The sequence below is a fragment of the Periplaneta americana genome, chromosome 15, assembly GCF_040183065.1.
Source record: "Periplaneta americana isolate PAMFEO1 chromosome 15, P.americana_PAMFEO1_priV1, whole genome shotgun sequence".
Taxonomy (NCBI): Eukaryota; Metazoa; Arthropoda; class Insecta; order Blattodea; family Blattidae; genus Periplaneta; species Periplaneta americana.
In genome coordinates this window covers 102,713,809-102,739,861 of record NC_091131.1, presented here as the reverse complement: position 1 = coordinate 102,739,861, position 26,053 = coordinate 102,713,809, and the positions used below count along the sequence as shown (strand labels likewise).

The 26,053-nt window shown below is 36.6% G+C and overlaps 1 protein-coding gene across 1 annotated transcript in view; it reads right to left on the bottom strand.

Annotated features, from left to right (window-relative positions):
• Window positions 1–23,207, bottom strand: part of LOC138715225 (uncharacterized) — a 30,122-nt gene extending 6,915 nt beyond the window's left edge. Inside the window, exons 1-3 of the mRNA XM_069847917.1 lie at window positions 23,158–23,207; window positions 21,142–21,368; window positions 13,389–13,701 (exon numbers count right to left, since the gene is read on the bottom strand). Of these exons, the coding sequence (XP_069704018.1) occupies window positions 13,389–13,701; window positions 21,142–21,367 (539 nt within the window). The 5' untranslated portion in view covers window position 21,368; window positions 23,158–23,207. The remainder of the gene's footprint in view (window positions 1–13,388; window positions 13,702–21,141; window positions 21,369–23,157) is intronic.
• Between the last annotated feature and the right edge of the window lie 2,846 nt (window positions 23,208–26,053).

The window sequence follows — 26,053 nt, the reverse complement described above, 5'->3', positions numbered from 1 at the left end:
GTCTGGATTTAATGTTCCTTATTATGTCAGGTGAAAAATACAATGCGTGCAGTTCTGCGTTATGTAATTTTCTCCATTCTCCTGTAACTTCATTCCTCTTAGTCCCAAATATTTTCCTAAGAACCTTAATCTCTGTTCCTCTCTCAAAGTGAGAGTCCAAGTTTCATAACCATACAGAACAACCGGTAATATAACTGTTTTATAAATTCTAACGTTCAGATTTTTTGACTAGATGACAAAAGCTTGTCAACCGAATAATAACAGGCATTATTGCAGACCAACACTTACTTAAAAATTAGAAGTGCTACAAAACAAATTATTACATCCAGAAACAAACTCACTTGTTGGGAAAAAAAAAGTTTTCTTAGATAATGTCATGCAAGAATATTCCTGTTGACAAATCACGCGATTTGAATTTATAAAGAAAGTTTCATATAGGAACAAGGCATTAAAACGCAGAAAGTGATGGTAAAACTTTCCAACTTTTTTTTAACTTTTAACATTTATTCGTGACAGTAAGACTTAATTTTTTACCATGGTATCTAACTTTTTTTTTTTAATTTTGACAGAGACAATAACATTTTTAACCTAACCAACCATGCTGGTTGCTCAGTCCCAAGTGTGTACAAAGTGAGAGGGGAAATGTTGCACCGGAAAGTTGTGACAATTCACATATGGCTTTGTGGCAATTCGCATATCTCACACTGACCCAACCGCAATTCTGTGGTAATTCACCGTTCCCACCGAATTTTGAGTTGAGATTTTAGGTTCTCACGTTGTGTTCAAAATGTTTAATTCCCGACCACTTACTTGTTAAGATTAAATATATCAAATTTTCACATCTACTTGCAGGTTCCATTATCAAGATATAATTACGCAAAACCGGAAAGTTTGCCATTTCTCTGTTGGTTCCATTATGCCTAGGTGTTCGAAACAACTAATTAGCCAGATACTACGGATTACATAGGGCCTAGAGCAGTAGTATTGCAGGTAAAATTCTGACAGTTATTTTATTATAGTTGATAATTATTGCAGTTGATATACATATTTTCTTTTGCAATTTAAACTCATTGTTTTTCCTTGCTTAAGTAACATTTTACATAATTCATTACTATTATAATTGCATCAATAAATACTGTAGCAATGTATAATAATAATAATAATAATAATAATAATAATAATAATAACTATTATAGTTAACAATAATGGTAATAATTATTATTATTTTGCATGCAACATAATATTTATTTTATTTCTTATAATTGAAATTGAGTTTGGGGTACCCTAGCAAAAAAGATTGAATACCACGACTGGTCCAGGGTAATAACACAGTCTAGTGTAGGCCTATACAATCACGAAGCTCAATACGTAGTAAATATGCATCCATAGATAGTTGCTAACCACTAGGATCGCTACTATCGGCTGATTACAGACAATGCGAAATAGTACCTGCACAGTCTATTGTTCCTAGTACCCTCATAAACTCTGCTTCGTGACTGTATATGCTAGACTGTGGTAATAATATTGCCCAAGACCAGAAAAGCCGTCTTCTCGTTGGATCCATTATGCGTAGATTATTCAAACAACTACTGCTAGCAATGCACGATGGACCCAATGAAAATTTAGTTGAGCAACAGAAAAGTTATAGCCTATAATAATTTCAAGAACTGTACAGCAGTTTCGCGGTCTTTGGAACGAGTTGGTTCTGTGCAAAGAAATAACATAGCACACTTGTCTGTTGTCGACATGCGGCAAAGTCTGTTGTATATTTACAACGACCTTTGTTGACACTGAACTGCGTTATCTATTGAATTCCGCTATAATATACTGTATTCACATCTTGGCAATCATGTGTCCGCATTCCGTAATGAGGTGTAACCCTTCGAGGGTTTGACGTAGTAGATAACATCTCGTACTTTGGTTTTGACCTAGTTAAATAAAAGCTACTGTACTGAACAGTCATATGACTCGTGCACCGTATCTCGTACTACGCATAAGAATTTTATTTTAAGAACTTAGCAAACCTCCGTGTCTCTTGAGTTTCAACTACAACTACACCGGACATCAAATGAAAACTTTGATTGAAATAGTTGAACGTACAGTTCATGCATCTTGTCAAGACACTCGCGATGTGCAGTACGGGAACAACGTATCTGTGGAGGGGGTAGGAATAGAAGGGAAGATCGGGCGTGTGTCTACAGAGTTCAAGGCAAAAACAAACCCATTCCTCTATAATTCGTAAGTAGACTCATCCGATCTCGTGCGCACCTCTGTAGAAAGGGTGGGGAAGTGTCTGGACATAATGCATGCGCTGTAGTACCATAAATCTAAGTTTCATTAAATGTACGAAGACTTTTTTTTTTTATTTTCATACGTAGGCTATCTATCGAGGGTTCGAGCCCCTGGCGTTTTTTATTCTACGAGAAGCTAGAACCCACCCTTCTATCCACTCCTACTCTATGCAAATATTCAGAGTATACAGTTCAGATTTTTTCCGAACACTTTCAACCAAATTTTCACTAAAATTACTCATTACTTTATTTATTCCTGTGTTTAGCAGACAACCTTTATTAGCAGTTACTTCACAAATTTTCATATCCAGGTGCAAAAACCAACAATGTGGGTGTTTTCATTTGAAACATGTTTTCTCAGTTAGCTTCAAGTAGTTTATTTTTGTCTTGCGTTTATCGTATGATAATTATTAACATTAAAATTAAAACATGTCCCTTGACCAATTATGATTTAGTCTTATGTTAACTTCGTACAGGACAGGAAGAAATTAAATTAAATCATGTTTTATTTAACAACGCTCGCAACTGCCGAGGTTATATCAGCGTCACCAGTGTGCCGTAATTTTGTCCCGCTGGAATTCTTTTACAGGCCAGTAAATCTACTCACATGAGCCAGTCGCATTTAAGCATACTTAAATGTCATCGACCTGGGCCGGGATCGAACGCGCAACCTCGAGCACAGGCCAGCACTCTACCGACTGCGCCACCCAGGCCGACGCACGAAGAATTGTCAATCTTGAATATATATATATATATGTACGTATAGACTATAGAGCAGCGATGCAGAACTGGTTAGAGAGGGGTGGAAGTATGGGGAAAGCGTTGGTTCCCCGTCCAAGTTCACCGGCGTTGAATGACGTCTCTATGACCCGTACGCAATCACATAACAAAGACACTTAATAGAAATCCCCTCCTCTACCAAGACAATAACGCGTGGGGTAAAAGGAAGGGAAAAGTGGCATTCCGACTTGTAACGTACGCCACAATTGGCGCCCAGTTCTGCAAGCCTGCTATGGAGTATAGAGACGCTTGTAGCACTTCAGTCCAAAAAAGTTTTTTTGCGTATCCGTGATGGAATGAGTTGCGTGCCGATTGTGATGCCCACTTCAGCCGGCTCACCATCCGCCACACTATGCATTTATCTCCAACCATCAAATCCATATCTCATATCTCTGGTGGTTGTCTGCCGTACACGACGGCTCATGTTCCCATTAAGCAAGCATGAATCTAAGGGACTCCGGTGCTCTTATGTAGATATGAGTTGTCTATAATCTACCACCATTTACATCTGCCAATGCTTTGACAAACCGCGAGGATCATCCAGATTGGAGGACACTAGTGGTGCCATATTTTTGGAGACGGAGATGATAATAAAAGGGGAATGTTAGAGAGTGTTGGTGGAATGACGTGGGCAAATCTAGAGAACACCGAGAATAACACTTATTGCCTTGACTTTGTTCATAACAAATATAACTCCGCCATCGCCGACATTTAAGCTCCGGTCTGCGATCTTTGTAAGCCAGCGTTCTGCCACCTGACCAATGCGGCAATACGTTGTATGTGTTTGCCCATTTAGTGACGGTAAATGCTTTTGACAAAATTTTTCTTTATCTTCATAATTTATTATTTCACGTCCGCATTTTCTTCATCTTAATATTAGTTCCGTACAAATGCAAAGAAAATACAAAGTGATTCAAGTGGAATAACAATAATTTTATGGGATGATAAATGGACTGTTCTGGTAAAAGAAAAGTTCATATAAACATGTGTCAAATTTTTTGTGGGTGTGGAGAAACAGCTTTTGTATGTTACGCATAACTAGTCTTGCAGATGGTATGTCAAATGACAAAGTACAATATTAACTGCTTACTAAGAAATAGTGCTTGTTCTTCTGAGAACGTCAGTGGGCAGAACTGTTCTTAATGAGTGTAGACAGAGTTGCCATATTTGGCTACTTGTCGCCATTCTGGCGTCTTTTATGTTCCTTGCGGCGACGAAAATTTCCACTTGGCGACCTGGCTACTTTTCTGGCGTCTTTAATGTTAAAATTATAAAAATAATTTAACTAAAACAATTTTTTTCACAATACTGTGATCCACTGTGCGTAATATTCTTCAGAACGTCAATATTCGTCAGTTATTGTAGTTCCGTTCATTTTCAATAAAAGGCAGAGTAACGTTCAAGATTGCGTAAAAGACTTCCCAGGCTCTGGCTCGGGGATCTACAACGTGTATGATCTGCGATTTACAATGATGTTTTTAATATTAAGTGGAATTAATGCATATAAATATATAACATTACTGGATTAAACAAGTGGATTTTATTATCAATTAAACTTTTAGTTTAAAATAGGCCTATATGAAATTAATTTCTATGCTTTATTTCTAAACTTCGATAAAATTAATAGAAATGATGTTGAGCAGTAAGCCGTTAACTAATAATAGCAGGAATTAAGCGATTTTACCGGCCTATTAGCATTTAGCAGATTCGTTCACTTGGTACAAGGAGTGGGAGAACTGGTCCTGGCTAAAATTGTAATTTAATTAAAATTATATATTCAAGCCTCAAAATTCGGTACCGGTATTTAGTCATAATTCAAAATAACCACCATTTTAAACAATGCATCATTAGACTACAGACTCATCTAATGCAGAAAATTAATATTTTCAGCCTGGTTTCAAGGGGTTACAGATTTTAAGAAAAATTCGAATGAAGCAATTTATAAAGTATGTAATTTCTGTAAACAACGGAATACAGGCTGAACAAACAGCAAAATGCAAGTATCAGAGATACACATAGCTGAATAATGTCATTTAATGATCATATATCTTTTTATTAAATAATATTAACAATAAAATTATTACAAATTTATGAATGAATATAAGTGGTTATGTTCATAATACACTGTAAGGTTTTTTTTTTTAAGTTTATTACTCCTTTCACTATCAAATTCAGAGATAATTGGCTTCTTTATGGCGCATGTTGGTGTATAGTTGGCAACATTGGTCTGGAATCATCTGGCAACCCTGAGTGTAGAGAAACAGTTGTTGGTAGTTCCCTTGGTTACAAGGATGGATATAATCTTACAGCGTGTCGGAGCTCCTATACATTTTAGCCGTCAGGTGACATAATTTCACATTCCCCGATCGGCACCGGTAGTCACGTGCATTGGCCACCAAGGACCTCAGACCGTACACTTGTCGGTTTTGTCTGTGGGGGTGGATTAAAAGCGTAGTGTACAAAAACAAAGTAAACACAAGGGACCTCCCGAGTCTCTAACGATACCGTCTAAGCCACCGTTAAAAAAAAAAAAAACATTGAAATATCACGGAAAGGATGAGTAGTGGGACACCATGAAACTGTAATGACATTTATACCGTATAACATCGATTTGTCTATTTTAAGTCCATTTTAAGTTCAGGGTTATTTTATATTGCGTAGTGCATTATCGTTGCTTATCTTAATCAGGCTATTGCTGGAACAGACATTGATGATGAAAAGGAAGGGAATTTTGTATCATCTTACTGTGTACGCCGTACGGCTACGCTACAGAGTCTGCATTTTATCGAATTATCTGCGCCGATACAGCGTAAACAGAACTCCCAACAACACACGAGGTATACATTACGTCACGTGTCCTAAAATAGACACCGTGCTCACAAACATAACGCCCACTACAGAGTCATTCTAAAACAGGTTCCTTAAAAATTGTCCTCCTCCGTCTTCTTCACCTAGTAATTGTTTTATAGGAATAAAATAATTGTTACCATCATAAATTGTAGAAACTCAACGTGTCCTGGCAATTCAGATTTTTTCCAGCAAATACTTAAGAAAAACATTCAAGTTCATGTATGTCAAACACTGCACCTTATTATTATGCTTTAATGAAAAAGTAGCAATTTAAAAATGCCAAACGCTTTGGAACGTAATTATTCTTTTTTTTTTTGTCTCTCCTGAAAAATTTACTCAAAATGGACACGTAGGGTTTCTGCAATTAGCGATTCAGTTGTTGAATGCATTTCTTATTGTGCGAGTTAGGGCGAGTACCTCAGAAACAAGAATGTAAGAGGACTGCCTATATATATATATATATATATATATATATATATATATATATATATATATATATATTCATGACAACAAATGGAAGGAGTCCATAATTGTACCTATTTTTAAGAAGGGGGACGAGACTGTGGTAACTTTAGAGGAATATCACTGTTGTTGACGTCATACAAAGTTTTGTCCAATATTCTTTTGAGAAGATTAACTCCGTACGTAGATGAAATTATTGGGGATCATCAGTGCGGTTTTAGGCGTAATAGATAGACTATTGATAAGATTTTTTGTATCCGACAGATATTGGAGGAAAAATGGGAGTATAAGAGTATAGTACATCAGTTATTCATAGATTTCAAAAAGACATATGACTCGGCTAAGAGAGAAGTTTTATATAATATTCTTATTGAATTTGGTATTCCCAGGAAACTAGTCCGATTAATTAAAATGTGTCTCAGTGAAACATACAACAGAGTCCGTATAGGCCAGTTCCTATCTGATGCTTTTCCAATTCACTGCGGGCTAAAGTAAGGAGATGCACTATCACCTTTACTTTTTAATTTCGCTCTAGAATATGCCATTAGGAAAGTTCAGGATAACAGACAGGGTTTGGAATTGAACGGGATACATCAGCTTCTTGTCTATGCGGATGATGTGAATATGTTAGGAGAAAATCCACAAACGATTAAGGAAAGCACGGAAATTTTACTTGAAGCAAGTAAAGAGATAGGTTTGGAAGTAAATCCCGAAAAGACAAAGTATATGATTATGTCTCGTGGCCAGAATATTGTACGAAATGGAAATATAAAAATTGGAGATTTATCCTTCGAAGAGGTGGAAAAATTCAAATATCTCGGAGCAACAGTAACAAATATAAATTACACTCGGAAGGAAATTAAACGCAGAATAAATATGAGAAATGCGTGTTATTATTCGGTTGAGAAGCTTTTCTCATCTAGTCTGCTGTCAAAAAATCTGAAAGTTAAAATTTATAAAACAGTTATATTATCGGTTGTTCTGTATGGTTGTGAAACTTTGACTCTCACTTTGAGAGAGGAACAGAGATTAAGAGTGTTTGAGAATAAGGTTCTTAGGAAAATATTCGGTGCTAAGAGGGATGAAGTTACAGGAGAGTAGAGAAAGTTACACAACGCAGAGCTGCACGCATTGTTTTCTTCACCTGACGTAATTAGGAACATTAAATCCAGACATTTGAGATGGGCAGGGCATGCATCACGTATGGGCGATCCAGAAATGCATATAGAGTGTTAGTTGGGAGACCGGAGGAAAAAATACCTTTGGGGAACCAAGACGTAGATGGGAGAATAATATTGAAATGGATTTGAAGACGGTGGGATATGATGATAGAGACTGAATTAATCTTGTGCAGGTTAGGGACCGATGGCGGGCTTATGTGAGGGCGGCAATGAACTTACGGGTTCCTTAAAAGCCATTGTGAGTATAATATTATCTATATAATTTTAACTTGTAATGAAAATTGCGGCAAAACGACTGAACGGATTTTAATGAATGATCCCTCATTTTGAAACTTGGCGTCCAAGGATTAGCGGAAAAATAGTAGTTTTCAGTGAAATGTCAATTTTGCTACATAATTTTCCTGTTTTCCAAAATCCATCTGTCGTCAGTTTTGAGAACTAATAGCTTTTCAGAGTAAAATAAAACAATAAAATAAACATTATCAAGGAGGCCATGCCTCCGAGATTGCCAACAGATTCTCTCACATAATAATCCCAATAGGTCGATCATCATTTATGTAATTTACTGAGAACTTCAAAACTTATTACGAAGCTTATAATATATTATCATGAATTTACAGATCTGCTTGTTTGTTGTGTAATTTTCTTAGTACAGCTGTGTATAGGTTATTAAAAACTAGAAAACTCAAGAAGGTTTGTTGACATTATCAACATTTAAAATGAAATATTACAGGTAATTCCATGGTATGAGTATTTGTCATTATGTCATTAATGATACACATTAATACTATTATTCATGATATGAAAGTAAAACCTTTTGGGGTTATGTAAGTAAACGTAGAGGATATCTCACATTAGATCTTCATTTCTATAATTTTCTGAGTAACGATATTACTAAAAGCTACAAAACTTACGTAAGACATACATAATGTTATTAAAAATGGAGTTCTTTTATAGTTATAAATCAAGTGGTGTGAGTCTTTTTCAGATATTAATGGCGGTACGGTGTAGATATTTTTGTGTGATTCTCGAATTCTTGTTTATCCTATGTAGTAATGCAGTACTATGGAAGAGGCATTAGTAACTGAGTCATTCTTTATACTTTAGCTGCGTCTTTCAAACTATATCAAAATAATTGATTTCATATTCGTTTGGTTTAATCGATCAGATTCGTGATCGTTGCCAAGTACATTATTTTACTGTACGAATATTAGCAGGCCATTTTATTTCTTGCTGACATGATGAGTTAGTTCATTCCCGCAACCAGCAACGAATAAAACACTCAAGCAGCTAATGATTTTCTATGAATAATTTTATTTTACTTAGGATGTATATTATACAATTCTACAACTCTGCTATAGCATTCGCCTTATTTTCAGTATCTCAACAATGAATTCTCCATAGCAGTCTCTACTGTTGAAAATACGTGGGATAGTATGTACATAAATATAATTTACATCTCTGATCTTCAGCGAGTAACAATAAAACTCATTACGAGCTTACGGTCAATAATTACGCCATTGATTGAACATATTGTGCCAACGTTTTAACGTGGCCAAAATGATGCCCAGCATTTACTGGTATCTACTCCAAAATGTCATATTATTGCCAACAATCCGCAGTTATCTGAAATAGCTACTACTTTACTCCCACATGAAGAAAACTGCTGATCGCTTTAAACAGAGCCGTCTTTAGTTACAAGCCGGGGCATGGGTAGGTTTGGCAACGCAGAGTGGAGGCGGGAGATTTTAGAGTGATATTGTATTCGCTCATTGCTTTCGTTATACGTAACGCGTATTTTTTCAATATTACTTCATGCACAAAGGTAAGATCAAGATTCAGAGTAGTGATGTAAATTATTACGGGTTCGAAAATAGTGTTTTATTGCAATCAATTAGCTATACTCCAGAATACGGCGTAAGTAGGCTACTTACATACAAAGGCTGCCACTTAAAATAATTACAAAAAAATATGTTTTTATTGATAGTACGAAGGTAAATAAATAAATAAATAAATAAGTAAGATATTCCTTGCACCGAAAATAATAAAATCAATAATGCAATAAAGACAAGTTCCTACGCAGTATTCTTAAGTTCCATTCAGTTAACAAATTTGTGGCTAGCAAATTGACAATGTTTTGCGACTTAATGGTGTTTCATCTGTGAAAGGTTTAGGATAGGCCTATATTTTAATATTATCTTCTGCGATTATCTATCGTGTTTTTCTACAAATATTTCAGATGCCTAGAAAGTGCTGTGTGCCTATGTGTCGTAGCAACTACACTTATAATTAAAAAAAAATAAATAAAAACATACTTGTTTTTTTATTGATGGTACAAGGGAAAATAAATAAATACTTAAAGAAATGTTACTTGTACCAAAAATAAATAAAATAATGACGTACTTTCGCAATACCCTATTCCAATCAATTAACCATTATGTGGCTAGTAAATTGACAATGTTTTGCCGCTTAATGTTGTTTCACCTCTGACATGAAAGGTTTAGGATATCATATGCATTTTAATTTCATGTTATTATGTCGTACTTTTCTATAAATATTTCAGATGTCCAGGAAGCCAGTTTTAGTTTGAACCTGGCCAGTCACCATAACAATACTGTTATCCTAAATTATTTGTTATAAACTTTTTAAAATATAATTTTAAATAAATATAACTACAGAAAACAAGCTAAGAATGTGAATTATGCAAATAGGCCTAAAATAAAATGTAAACAGAAGAAACTATTGACATTCCTATTATAATAAAAGTATGAGGATGTAAATACAGTTAAGCCAAGTAAAACAATCTATGAAAAAATGAAAACACATCCCTTCAACATAATACGTAACAAAACGCAACATTATCTATTAAGTACATGTATGTATCAATTAGCGTAAACTCAGTGGACTTTAAATCCTGTAAATACCAAGTGGGTGAATGTAGAGTATCCAACGCCCACTGACCAACAAAGTGATTATATGCATGTACAAATTATAGATAGTTCTGACGTATAGCAGGCATTCCGAATCTTCAACAAAACTGCAACATTTATGGGATCACAAAACAGCTGTTTACAATGACTTTGAAAACCAATGGCGTAACTTTATTGATATAGCAGGCGAGACCCAACAATTTGACTGGAATTCTGATACACACAAATCACAAATAAGAATATAAAAATGTGGTTATACAATATTTAATAGAATAGTCAATTACTTTGTCATCCATAACCGTAAAAATTCCCAAAGACTGCAACCATTTTATTTTCATTTATTGTCTTGCTTTTTTATCACCAACACGCATTTAGTTTATAATACATCAACAATTAACGTTTGGTACGATCGCAAACATCATTCCATCGACACACACTTATATTGTAACATTAATTTACATTGGAAATCGGCATTAGCACAAACACGTGTACTGTACGGTCAGCCTCCGGGTGACAGATAATTACAGTGTTGCCGACGTATGGCCCCTGCTTGTAACTAAAGAAGGCTCTGCTTTAAGCTCGATTCACATTATACGTCACATCACCGTCACATCACGGACCAGCAGCGTTGCATCAAAACATTGTACAATGCGTTTTGTATGGTAGCGTTCACATATACAGGCAACGTCACAGCCCATCAACGGCACGGACCGTCTGGGATTCTCGAGGAGAATGTTTTGATGTGACGTGGACGGTTTGATAGCGTGAATTGTTTATGCTTTCTTCTTCCTCCCTGTTATTTATACTCGCTTTAACATCTTTGGTCATATTGCTAGTATCTTTTGATTGAAATCCGAAGGTCTGTTCTATTGTTGTGAACTAGATGGTGACTGTATATGTATTACTGATTTGTTATGAATATGATTTCGGTGAGGAATGAGGCCGATTCAATCTTTTCAGGTCCAGAATGCAAAGTGAGGTGGGTTTCATTGAGGGATCAGTTTAGAAAGGCATTAAAAAAGAGGAAGACTAAGAGCGGACAGGCAACCAACACGAAAAAAAATGGAAATATGAAGATTATATGTTATTTCTGATTCCGTTTATTAAAGAAAGAGAAACTATAGGAAACGTTGAACCTCAAGGCAGTGACGATTCGAACAATCAAGGAGAAGAAGAAAGTTTGAACAATGATACAAATGAAGAGACTGCAGAGATTGCTGCTTCACATCCACAGGACTTAAGAAAATCAGTACTGCCAGAAGCAAGAACACTGATCCTCTAGTTACAGGGACACAAAGGCGTCCAAAGAAAAAGGTGCAGGAGAAGGAAACAGCGTCATCTCTCGTTATGAAATATTTATTAGAAAACAATGAACAATAAAAGCAATTGACGTCTACCTGTGCGGACCCAATAGATGCATAGCTGCCACAGTGAAACAATTTTCACCATTAAGACAAAATCTGGCAAAATCAAAAATTTTCAATATAATTTCTAATCTTGAATACGAAGAAATTCAAGAAAGGATGTTCCAGTCCCAAAGCAATGAGCAGCCTTCGATTTCTTCAGCACCACCAGCTCACTATCAGCATCCTGTGCTGCAACACAATCAGCTGCAAACAGATAGGGTTACTTGTCGGACGACCTCAACTACGTCACATGATCTGACAAGTATGCAAACACCGTCGCCTACACCATCACACGTGTCAGGAATATCATCATTTCAAACCTACTATTAACAATTTTCCCCTGTGGAATAATTAACGTTTTAATGTGAGTGATTTTATGCAAGGAATGACAAACAATAATTAGTTTTAATTGACATAATTGCTTTTCCATTTCATTGTCTAGACTACAATCTAGAAGGACTTACCTTAAACAAACCATCAACTTTTCTTTTTCTGAAATTGCTTCTCTAAATGTTGTGTTTTGTTTTTGTATTTGTATTTCTATTTTTTGAAGCAAAATATAAAACTGATATTTTGACATTCTAAAATACTTATAGAAGCAACTTTCATCATCCTCCAACTGTCGGTATAGTATGAAATTCACCTATATTCTTCCTCTTTCTGAGCATTTCTTTCATCTATATTCTGTTTCGTTTTCTTCTTTCGGCCTCTTCTTCGCCCAACAAGACAGCAATCATCGCAAGGTTTTGTTTGCTAAATATCGGCATTGTTCGAGAGCACAGTTCCTACAGTCTTGATGGCGGCAAACTGACGGTCAGTTGCCGTTAAATGTGAATGAGTTTGCATTGGACGGTGATGGTCCGTGACGGTGATGTGACGTATAATGTGAATCGAGCTTAAAGCTACAGGACAGATAGTGAGTGGTTTCTATAACTGCGAGATGTGAGGCCTGCGCGCCTCGCATTTATAGAAACCACTCACTATCTCTTCTGTAATCCGGATTTGTGCAAGGCCCGCCTCGCACCTCGCATCTCGCATGCGTCTGTTCAGAAAAACCATGGCTTAACATTCTTACTTGCGTTTTAGCATTGAAACTAAAAGAAATGAAGATTGATATGTTGAAGAAAAGGCATTTGACATAAAATCCATTGAGAGGGAAGTTTTTTAAAACAATAAATTTTTTGGCAAGGTTTACACTTCGTTGTGTTATTATGTTACTTTCAATGTTACATCTTTCATGAAGTACGTTTCATTGTTAAGGAAAATATCTGGTATTCTTCCTGGAAAATAAATCTGAAAAATCTTTATTTAAATTTCTAATGAACTTAATCTACAGCATTTGCTGCACAAGCCACTAGTAATGATATGTTAGTCAACGTTTTTACCATTCGTTATATAAAATAATATCAGTAGGTAAACCAATCGATCGTTCCACAATCAATCTATCATAAACGGACTGTCACTGTTAATTCATTTGCTTACTCTTACCGGTCTTGTGAGATAAGGTTGCGGACGTTCTCCCTGGAGAAGCCGAAGCCGAGGAAGCTGAGAGTGCAGAGGGGCGTGAAGACGCAAACGCTGGCTGTGAGGGCGCCGCCCAACAGCAGAAGCGACAGCGGCGCGAAGAGCCAGATTCCCACTTTGAGCAGCAGTTTGAGCGCCAGTAGCAACTTCGGGAGCAGTCGCAGCAACAGCAACGGCCGTGCAGAGATCGCACTATGGCCCTCCGACATGACAGCGGCTGCCGACTCATCGACGGGGTCCAAAATGCCTAGATATTCAGCTATCTGTCGCAGAAGACCTGAAGACAAAACTTCATAATGCAGCCTCAGTGCAAGGAAGTAACGAAATATTATGTTGATAGGGAGGAACATCAGTTACAGTACAATGTGCAAAACTCATATTTTCTAGTACTTACAATAGGCAGGCAAAAAAAGGCAACTGAAACATAAAAAATGCACAGTAGGCAGGCAAAAAAAGGCAATTTAAAACATGAAAAAAGCACTGTAAGTTTAAGAAAATGGATGAGTTATATTTTATCATTTACCGCAATTTATACGATATTCATGCAACATACTTTGCTATTCGTTGAATATTACCGCAAGGTACATACTTAGATTTTCAATAGTTAAATTCTGCATTCTATCGGATAGAACAGTTTTCAAAGAAAAAAATCTTTCTACTTCAACTGACATCACTAGACCATGATTAAAGCAAGCTAGTGTAGATGGATTTCTGTCTACCACAACTGTAGTATTATCTATCACTATCTGAGAGATTTTATTTCCTGTAAGCCAGTATTTAGTTAGAGACATACAGTTTGCACTTTCCACTAACAGCATTTGGCTGGGAGGGAAGAGATTTTAAGTATACCGTTAATTTCGTTTACATCAGTGATCGTCAGCACTCGCTGAAATGGGTAGAGTGCATAGAGGGTAAGGAACTCTGCTCCGTCGGGCACAAGGGATAGAGAGACATAGTGCTGCTTATGATTAGGTTTTTCTCCGGAGCGGTTGTTTGTGCGCTTTCAATCGGAGACCTCCGGTTACCTCCGATTACCTCCGATTGATGCCGCGCAGGTTGTATATGTGCTGCGGCGCAGACATAGGCTACATTTTCCGCTGAGCATTCCTTTAACCTGATCAGGTAGTGATTCGAGTCCGCTTACGTCCGCGTATCTTTTATAATAATTTGTAATTTTTTGTTGTTTATTTTCTTTTTTATTTACACCTCTCTCTCTCTCTCTCTCTTTTTCTTCGGCTCTACTTTTTTTCTTGTTTTGCTTGAAGTACTACGTTAACTGACAGATTTTTTTTCTAGTTTTGAAATTCATAGTATATGTGGAAAAGCGTATTAGTTTAAGTCAATGATCAAATTAATAACATTAAAATTAACTGAAAACTAACGCAGAAGTAAAGCTTTTCAGTAGCTAATGTAAACATTTATACTGTAGTTCTCCTGGAAACACTAGTTTATTCACAAACAGTGTTTGTCAATTATTATTCTAATCGGTTTAGTTTAACGTAAAATATATTAAGGGAGTTTCAGAATGGAACAAAAGAAACGTGTGGTATCAATGGGTTAAAGTTTACTGTCCAAAATAATTTATTAAGATTCTTTACCGGACAGGATTGTGACCATTGTGTTAAAGGGTGCCAGTATTTGAACTCTTCTAAAACGCGTCACTCTTCCTCTGTAATAGAAAATATAAGCTGATATCAACTTAAGGATATATAATATTATTACCACACGTTTCTTTAGTTTCAGAATGAAACTCAATATTTTAATCCAAACATTAAAATATAATTCAAGTTGCCTTTTAAATATTCCATATAAGTTATATATGTTTTTTTATTGGCTCGAAAGTTACGTTTTATAGAAATTTCAAGATTTTTTTTCTAGACTGTGGACCTTTGGAACAATAGCACTAAAGCAGTTTTAAAAAATCGTATCAAATGTTTTGCGTAATTTTAAAACTACGAAAACGATGATATCACTAATTAACCATCAATGTGTATCTGAATGGCAATAATTTATTTTTGACAGCAAGTACGAGTACCACAACCGCGACCCTTAATGTTAGCCTAAACACTTACATACCTACATTTTAAAATTTAGACCCACTCAGAGAATCTATCTAACCTGATCCACGCCATAGATATTTCCAAATACGGACCTGTTAGCGTCCTAGGAGCGTTTAGCTTTTCTGGCAACACAATCACCAACTCATCTTTCATTTCAAGTAAGCGGCTCATCATTGAAGTTTGGAGTTTCATCTCATAACAATATGCTGGATCAATCTTAGAGGGTCCTTTTTTGCTGAAATTCTTCTGCTTTTCAGTTTTTCATTCGCAATGTTACTCTGTCTGCACATCAAACCACGAAATTATTTATTAGAAATTTTATATATAAATAAAAGTAGACACGCTTTTTAAAAGAGTTCAAAAGTGTTTTGAACAGTTAAATTTACTTACTTGAAAAAAAAGTGACGAGTGCTGAAAAGTGAGAGAGAAATTCACCCACATCTGGGGTCTTATAAATTCTTACTTTCACGGTAAGGTTCAAGATGTGGGGACCACAGCCTAGAAGGCAAAAATTTAATTTGTTTAACGGCAGCAACCGTATTTGGGGCATTGTCTGTGACGGTGGCAGAAGCTCTGTTGTTTAGTCCCCATGAATTAATGACTTGAATTCAACCAGCAATTTTGTCGGCTGTATGACTTCCCTTGATGACAGATAAGTCCAAAGAACAGAAGTTAATTGGTCACCTGTCACGTAGTGACCTGTTACTGTTACGTATCCATCTTACCTGTTGGAGGACCAACAGTTTTTTTAAGTCCTTTAATTCCGTTCGCAGTTTATTCTGAACGCTGCCGTATAAGTCGCCTAAAAGAACCTGCAATATTCACGTAAAAGTAGATACCAATTGAAAAAAGCAACTAAGAATCCTGGTTAGTTAAATTATAATTAATAGTTTTTTATGTTAGTCAATTCTACACACTATCACAACGTTTTTATCACGTAAGCCACGTGCTCTATTTACTTACATGAGAAAAAGTGTTACGACACTGCAGTGAATATCTTGGGTTTAAACCCTTGACGAGATATTTAAATCCGGCATCTTCAACGACGCTGAGTGGTTGCATATCATTGGACATAAACTGAATTAAAAGTTTATCCAATTTAACTTTTTCAGCACTGTTCGATAGTTGTGCTGAGTGTTCGAGCTGCTGTCCAACATAATTGTCGGCGCTTTCTTCAAGTTCGCGATTGTGCGATCGCTTCAAATGGTCTAACAAATTCGAAGTACCACCACCCTTAGAGTAAATTCGCTCACAAAGTTCACAGCGTGCGACTTTATTATTATTATCTTCAACTAAATTAAAGAATTTCCATGCGACGGATATCCGATTTGGTGCCATTTTATTCCACTCCAACTACCGTCAGTCCGTACGCACCGGTCGTCCTTGAGCTTTACGTTCTCCAACCTCGCTTCGCTCCGAACCACCGCATCCCTCCGTATGTACCCTGTTCCACCTACGATTGTACCGGAGATCACCGGTGGAGAGCTTTATTCGTAATCTCCGATTCCTCCGCGGTAGTAGTCACTCCGATGAGCAGCACTGGAGAGACAGCATACCCGCCAGCAGCGACGATTGTACGCTAGAGCTGTGTCTTGTCCGCGAGTAAAGGGACGCTAGCCCGAGTGTGCAGTGTTTTGATGACCGCTGGTTTATGTAATAAAATAAGTTCTATAAAAGATTACATGTGTGGGATAGTCAACATTAACTTGCACTTGTGAAGGATGAATTGGATGCAGTGAAATGTTGGTTGTTACAGTAACTTAAAATAGCAAATAATCTTTCAATTTCTTTTTAAAAGACAAAGGAGGCAAAAATAGGCAGCAAGAGCTTAAATATGCAATATAAAAATTGGCCCTTTCGCTCTTAAATATCTCGAAATGCATTTAGATCTATATAACGTTGAACAGAAAGGGTTAAGATCAATGATGAAACCTTTCCTTCCATGGACACGAGGTTGCCTACGCTTCAACCATACAATGTGGGTGTGTCTGAACTTCGCACAGCAGTCAGATGTAAACAAAAACAGGATTCAGACATACAGAGTATACTTCGGTGTAACATAAACGTTGCGCACTACCTGTTGGGAACATTTGGAGTGAAATTTAACCAATGTAAATTTGTTACTCTTAGTAATCCTCTATGGAGTGTACAATTCACCTAAAGTCTACATATATTAGAATGACTTAATATAGCATTACAGGTTAGATATCGACTCGCTCACTTACTACCGCACTGGACACGTAGCACCACAGTCAGCATTGTTGCTGTAATCAGACGGCACAGAAAACAATTCTAACCCCCTTCTCTTTGACGTCATGTACAATACTCGAGTCAAATATACGCTGGTACGCTTACGAAGGAATTGTTTCATCTGTAGTTAAGACACATCAGATTCGTTACCACACTTAACTATTACTGAGCAGGAACAGTAAATTGATAGATATTTCTTCAGACTCCACACTGAAAATGAAATTCTTTTCCGGGACTTTGCCTCAGTTCTGGAACAGTATGACAAAGGAGTAGCCTACCCAGAACTGAGTACGAAAACCTTGATAGCAATTCTCCTTTTTGCCACATTTACCTTTGCGAGGCGAATTTTGAGCTCTGGAGGTAATAAAATCCAGACATAGAAGCAAAGTTAACGTTAAGGAGGAGAGCCGCGTATAGGCCATTCGTTATCGCGTGAAACCTACCTGCGCTTGAGAGGAAGCAGAGAGTGGATTGAGAAATTTCCCTTCCTCGCTACGCTGTCGCTCGTAGCTAAACTAAAGTCGGCCTAAGGTTGATACTGATGTAAACAGAAGAAACTGTTCATCTGCGGAAGACGAAGGTGATTGGTGCTTATTCGGCACTATTTGCAGCAAATTGTCGTCGAGAACTGACTCATTGTCAGGAAGTGTATTGTGTTGTGCAACAGACATTCTTCTGAGGTGACGTTCGCTGATGCTCATAACCAGACCGCGGTCTGGGTACCGAAACGCATGAAGTTACGAACACATGGACGACTGTGTTGTTTGGATGAGGGGAATGGAAGATGGAACGTCAGTTACTCCTTGCCTCAGCATGTAAACATTATATCACAGTAGGGCACAAAATAAATGTTCGCGTTTGCAGATACTATATAATATATGCAGTGGATTTGTAGTACAGAAAATAATTGCTTTACATTATATGTTTGAATTTACATTATACTATACATGTTATACAATCTAAAATAATAATTTTCCGTATGTGAGAAGAAAAGAAAAAATATAGCTACAGTAGCCATATAAAATACATTTCTTCACAGTTCATTGGACCGAATTACAAGCCACATTCGCAATGTAGCCTATCAAAAGAAAAGCACTTGAGATCCTGTGAGTAAGCAAGTAGGGATCTATATTTTATGATATTTAATTTATGTATCCATATTTGTGTTAGTGTTAATAAACCTATTTCACTATTTTGTAATACACAGTACTGAGGAATAATATGTCGAAAATTAAGAACAAGCAACAATAAAAAGACAGTAATGCACTTCCTTACGAAACCAATTGTATACTCGCAGTACCACCTCACCCCACGGGTCATGACGTCCTTTATTATACTCCGTGCGTTCCAAACTTCAATCTGGTGACTAGGTGACCCTAGGCCGCGATCTGCTCATAACTAAATTAATTATATCTACAATCCTTTCGAGGTTTTCCAATAACAATTTGTATTCAACTTCCCGTCGTAAATCACTTACATTTAAACAAAAATGAAATATACACTTAAAACAGGACTGGGCATCGGGAGCGGAACTAGTCTCTAAACGGGGACGCTTAATATTCATCTGTTACTGAATCAAAGCTGCGCGGTGTTCGGCGGGGAAGAAAGCGGATGAAGAGAAATCATATGGCTCCCGGTGAGAGTGCTGTCCAGCCATGACTTAAAAGACTGTTTCTATTTCGGGACTATATTTTAAAACGAATTGCTACAGAGTCGTTCCGAGGAATCAGTCTGCCAATGATAGGCGAATAGCAACACTTGCATATGTTTAGATTAGGATCAACCTAAGGCCGGCAATAATATAGCTAACTCATTCACCCCCACCATAAGGTTCTTAATTACTGTAAGCTATGGCGCATACTTACATTTGACTTCACAAGATAGTGAAATTACTTACATTTGACTTCACAAGATAGTGAAATTACCTATAGCTGTATCAAACATTGTTCCCAGATTCGATGTTTTGTGTGACGAGAAACAAGCTCACCCGTTCCATTAAGAGGTAAATAGCTCTGTTTGGTATATTTTAAAATTACTGTAAAATCCGAAACCCAAATGAAGAGTGTTACCATTGTTAAAGACAATTCATATACAGGGTGGATCAAAAGTCTGGAACCATATAAATATCTTCTATATATGCTTGATTTTCGATTAATATAGGTGTTATCAGTATTTGTAAGACCAAATGCTCTACCAGTGGCACATTCGATTCTAGCTCTCAGCTATCTCAAAAGCCTCCATTTTGGATGCAACTTTGAAAATTGAGAATGTGGAGAGAACATTTTGTAGCATTTCCGGAGTGACTTTAGCACAGGCTTCAATGATATGGTTCTTTAAATGTTCCACATTCTCGATTTTCTGTTCATATACCAAGCTCTTTATGTAATCCAAAAGAAAAAATCAAGGGGTGTTAAATCTGAAGACCTGGCTGGTCATTCTACTGGTCCACGCCGACCAATCCAAAATCCAGGGAATTGTTCGTCCAGTCTGCTGCAACATTTCTGTGACTTAACCCACCAGGATGATGTTATCACGAAAATCAAGAAATTTGTTATAGGAAAGCTTCAAATAATCACAACAATGCATTGAAACTGTCACAGGTTAACCAAACAATAAAACAGGAAAAGTTAATTACTAGAATTGCATAAAAATATCTTTAGTAAATAATGTTTGTGTCATTATGACAGTTATCTTTAAATAACTTGCAACGATTAGAGATATCTCAAAACGGATTGCACCATTGATTTTTTCAGAAAATTTTACATGATTCTGAGTACCTACATGACTCCTTTTCCATTTAAAATTTCAAAGCTGCATCAAAAATGAAATAGCTGAGGGCTAGAATCGAATGTGTCACTGGTAGAGCATTTGGTCTTACAAATACTGGTAACACCTACAGTAATCGAAAATCAAGCATATGGAAGATATTTATATAGTTCCAGACTTTTGATTCACCTGTAGTGTTATTTGTAGATATAGGCAGTTTCATGTTACGTCCAAAGTGTTTGTTCTTCCAGAACAGAATTCATGTAGGTACGAAAATGTCTTATTTTTAAATGTTAGTGAGAAAATGAAACTGAAATCGTAAAATACGGGACGAGATGTTTCGCCATTATAGACAAACTGTACACAAGATATCATATAAAAATAAATATGCCTATTACATCAATTCCGTCATATTCATCCGGTTCTATAATTTTGTTCTAATTTTGTATTCTTACATTTAAAAGACTGTAAGCTAGTAATGTAAATTAATATTTTCTTTACAAAATAACCATCAAATAGAATTTGGAAATAGGATCGTCGTAAGAACATGCGACATGTGAAGGGCGACACTGTCTCTGATCTTGTAGCCCGTATAGTTCAGTGGTTCACTGCAACAATTAATGTCCACTTGTGCTACTCACTAAAGAATCCGCCTTCCTTCTCTGGGTCGGGTGGGGACTCAGGGACGAGGAAGCCTTCGTAGCCGGTCTGGACTCCGAAGCCGGACGGTTCGTCGTATGTGGAAAACTGGTGCACATATTGACCAACGGGAGTCGCCCCGACGCCAGGCGTCGGGTACGGCACAAGCGTGTCACCTAGCGAGGTACCAAGCAACGCCGTCCACACCACAAGAAACCATAGCAACATTCTGGAAACAGTTCAACGTTGCTTAATGACATCTCTCTCATGTAATCAGACATAAATTTGTCGAAATACAGCGATTTAATAATAATAATAATAATAATAATAATAATAATAATAATAATAATAATGATTCCGTATAGGTCAGTTTCTGTCAGATGCGTTTTCAATTTACTGTGGGCTAAAGCAAGGAGATGCACTATCACCTTTACTTTTTAACTTTGCTCTAAAGTATGCCGTTAGGAAAGTCCAGGATAATAGAGAGGGTTTGGAATTGAATGGGTTACATCAGCTGCTTATCTATGCGGATGACGTGAATATGTTAGGAGAAAATCCACAAACGATTAGGGAAAACACGGGAATTTTACTTGAAGCAAGTAAAGAGATAGGTTTGGAAGTAAATCCCGAAAAGACAAAGTATTTTTATTTTATTGGGTTATTTTACGACGCTGTATCAACATCGAGGTTATTTAGCGTCTGAATGATATGAAGGTGATAATGCCGGTGAAATGAGTCCGGGGTCCAACACCGAAAGTTACCCAGCATTTGCTCTTGTTGGGTTGAGGGAAAACCCCGGAAAAAACCTCAACCGGGTATCTTGCCCCAACCGGGATTCGAACCCGGGCCACCTGGTTTCGCAGCCTGACGCGCTGACCGTTACTCCACAGGTGTGGACAAGACAAAGTATATGATTATGTCTCGTGACGAGAATATTGTACGGAATGGAAATATAAAAATTGTAAATTTATCCTTTGAAGAGGTGGAAAAATTCAAATACCTGGAAGCAACAGTAACAAATATAAATGATACTCGGGAAGAAATTAAACACAGAATAAATATGGGAAATGCCTGTTATTATTCGGTTGAGAAGCTTTTATCATCCAGTCTGCTGTCAAAAAGTCTGAAAGTTAGAATTTATAAAACAGTTATATTACCGGTTGTTCTATATGGTTGTGAAACTTTGACTCTCACTTTGAGAGAGGAACATAGGTTAAAGGTGTTTGAGAATAAGGTGCTTAGGAAAATATTTGGAGCTAAGAGGGATGAAGTTACAGGAGAATGGAGAAAGTTACACAACACAGAACTGCACGCATTGTTTTCTTCACCTGACATAATTAGGAACATTAAATCCAGATGTTTGAGATGGGCAGGGCATGTAGCACGTATGGGCGAATCCAGAAATGCATATAGAGTGTTAGTTGGAAGGCCGGAGAGAAAAAGACCTTTGGGGAGGCCGAGACGTAGATGGGAATATAATATTAAAATAGATTTGATGGAGGTGGTCTATGATGATAGAGACTGGATTAATCTTGCTCAGGATAGGGACCAATGGCGGGCTTATGTGAGGGCGGCAATGAACCTCCGGGTTCCTTAAAAGCCAGTTAGTAAGTATTTAAAAAAAGCATATTTTAGGATAAATTCACTCATGGATCCTGTGTATGAATAAAATCTACCTAGTGATTCAGGAAAAATTCCGTGCGTGAAAAGGAAGGGCAGTATACCAGAAACTATTTCTTTTTTACATTAGGAAAAATGAAAACGTAATTTTCGTGTAAATATATAAGACTAAATATATTTTTTTCAATCATTACAGTAACTTTACTGTATCTCATACAGTAAAGAGAAAAATTGTCACCGATGTGATGTAGTTCTTAAAACAGAACAGATAAATTCAAGTCCTGATGATAATAATGATGGTGATAATAATAATAATAATAATAATAATAATGATAATAGTATTAGTATAGGTAATGCCATAATATTTCGATAGTGATTTGATATTGATAATTTCTTACCTTTTATTTGTAAAGTTGATGTGCCTGAATTGTAGGTCAACAGAACCGGCTCGATGTTAATAGCGAAATAACTTTTTGACTCTTGTCACCCTCACTATATAACATCCGTACAACGGTACCATAACGGGGTAGCGAGCGGGAATAGCTTTTACATTCCACCCTATTGAAGTGACCTACTAAACCTCTTCTAATCCTGTTCTTGTGTCCGGTAAGTAAAGCAAGATATTACTTGAGAGCAGCAAATTAAATCAAATGTGTTAGGATGTAAAAGAATGGTATATTTTTAAAAGGAATCTCTGATACACAACAAGAATAATTATTTCTCTCAAGTCAATCTCGGCAGTCAGGTGATTACATACTTTCTGTTTTTGATCCTAGGCTAGCGGATTCAAATCCGACAAATGACGGTGGAATTTTGAAGGAAATAATTTTTAGTAAGTGTCTATTTCTTTGGATATAAAAGTCTGAATCTTCTTTCATACATTCACAGCACAGAAAATAAGCTTAATCATGAATGAGAGGACGCCAGGTAAAATTTACATATCAAAATTCAACTCTACTAGCCATCTTACCTTATTTCTTAACCTAATCTATCGTAGTCCAGCAATGATTCCGTCCTGAAGGTGTTCCGAGCTCATATGGAATTGTTTACGATATCATATTATAGGCCTATATTTATTTTATGTATGTATTTATTTATTTATTTATTTATTTATTTATTTATTTATTTGTATTAGCCCATAAAATTCCAATTCGGACAATAATATTTTGCTTAGCAAAGTGGATAATAAAAAAGAGAACTCCCGAATAATCATACTGAAAGTTTTTTTATATTTAAAAGTGTTTAAATTTGTATTATTTATAAGTATTTCTGCAAATATTTTCACAAATGACGGTGTTTTGCACTCAATGACCATTGGCTGCTGAAGTTCTTTAGCCTCCTACCCATCGCGTTTTTTTTGTCTCCTCACGTTCCTCCCGCTGGTCTTCGGGTTCCAGGCTATTACCTTTTAGGTCAATCGTTCTTGGTTCCGCAACATCACATGACTGCGTATTTCCTCCGCAGGTTTGTGGCCATGTTAACTATATCCTTGAATTCCTAATACCTAATTTAAATTGTAGGAAATGTCATCGTAGTATCTATCTTTATCAGTAAAATGCATTTTCAACAGTCTCCAAAATGAAGTTTTGAATCATTCATAGAACGTCAACTGCAGAACAAGTGTTCCCTCATAGTATCTGTGCCATGTGTCAACATGACGTAACGTCAATATAATCTATGAACAATCAACTTTATCTTCGTACGGCCTGGGACAGAATACGGCCCCCAGGAATAAGTGTCGTTTTGTACGCAATTGTAGAGATGGAACCAGCTAGTTCAAACTTCGAAAGATAATATGATCAAAGAAAATTGCTGACAATGAAAGAAAATTCCGAATAATTAATGCTTTAGTCTTCGTGATCGGATACAGGGATTGGTCCGTTACTATGGAAGCAATCTAGGACTCTAGGGAAAGATGACTTCTAATAACATACTTCCGTTTCTTCTTGGTTGGGGGTTGATGCAGTGGATCAGCTATCCATTCATTGTTGTTCTACTGCTAGAGGAAATAAAATTAATTCAAGATAATGGATCAGTTGATTTGAATATTGGAGAAAATAATGGTGTCAGGGATGCTAAGTTATTATATTTAATTTAGTTACGTTAAGCAAAAATATATAACGAATTTAATAATAATAATAATAATAATAATAGAAAAAATCGAGAAACACTAATCTAGTCCTCAGAGTTAAAAAATAAATTAGTTTCGTCTCCAGTGGCGTCGACAATAATATATATTCTATGTTGCCAACTTTTCCGTTCCTAAATTTTGCGTTCTTCTCCCGAAAATAGAGAACGGATTAACAAGTAAAAAAATATAAATGCGCTCCAAAATAAGTGGAAATGAAGTTTTTAGCTTGGTACAGTAGAGGAGGCAAGGCCTGTCCTGTGTCCTTATCTTGTGCCGTGGCTATATCACCATTGGGTATGGAGGAGGAAGATAGGTTTTAGTCTAAGATGAACTTCCATGTCGGTAGATTCGTATAATATTAACCATCATGAAACAAACTCTTTTTCTGATAGCTCATTCTTTCCCCAATCGCTTAACTCACATGCCAGGTCTCGCCTCCTGACTTAACCACAGTGCAGTATATACAGTCACGAAGCTTGAGTTGTGATGGTGCTAGGAACAATAGACTGTGCCGGTACTATTTCGCATTGTCTGTAATGAGGCGATATTAGCGATCCTAGTGGTTAGCAACTATCTATGGATGCATATTTATTACGTATTAAGCTTCGTGACTGTATATACTAGACTGTGCTTATACCTTCGGTGTGGCCATGAAGTCTGGACTCATAGGACAAGGCATCCATTTATTTTCCCCTCTTTTTCCTTCTCTCCTCTCCTTCTTTCCTCGTACTTTGTTTTTATTTTCTTTATCCTCTTCTTTTCCATTCTCTTCTTCATTTCCTTATCTTCCTTATCTTTTCATCTTAATTTCATTTTCCTTTTTCTTCCTTTCCTAATATTTTTTTCTCTTTCCTTTCCCTCCTTCATCTGCTCTTCATCCTATTTCTCTACTTTTGCTTATCTTTTCTTTATCTTTACTCTTCTTTTCCTTACATCTTTTCATTTCCGCTTTTTTCTTCTAATATTCTTTCCCTTTACCTCTCTTCTTTTTCTCCTCCTGCTCACCTCGTCTTCTTCTGTTCCACTTCCTCCTCATGTTCTCTCTTTTCTCTTATTCCTCTACTTCTCTTTCTGCTTTTCACCTCTGCCTTTAGCCCATCTCTTTCGTAATGTCCAGACTTTATGTCCACTTCTTACATTTAACGTTGCCACGTTTGAAGTGA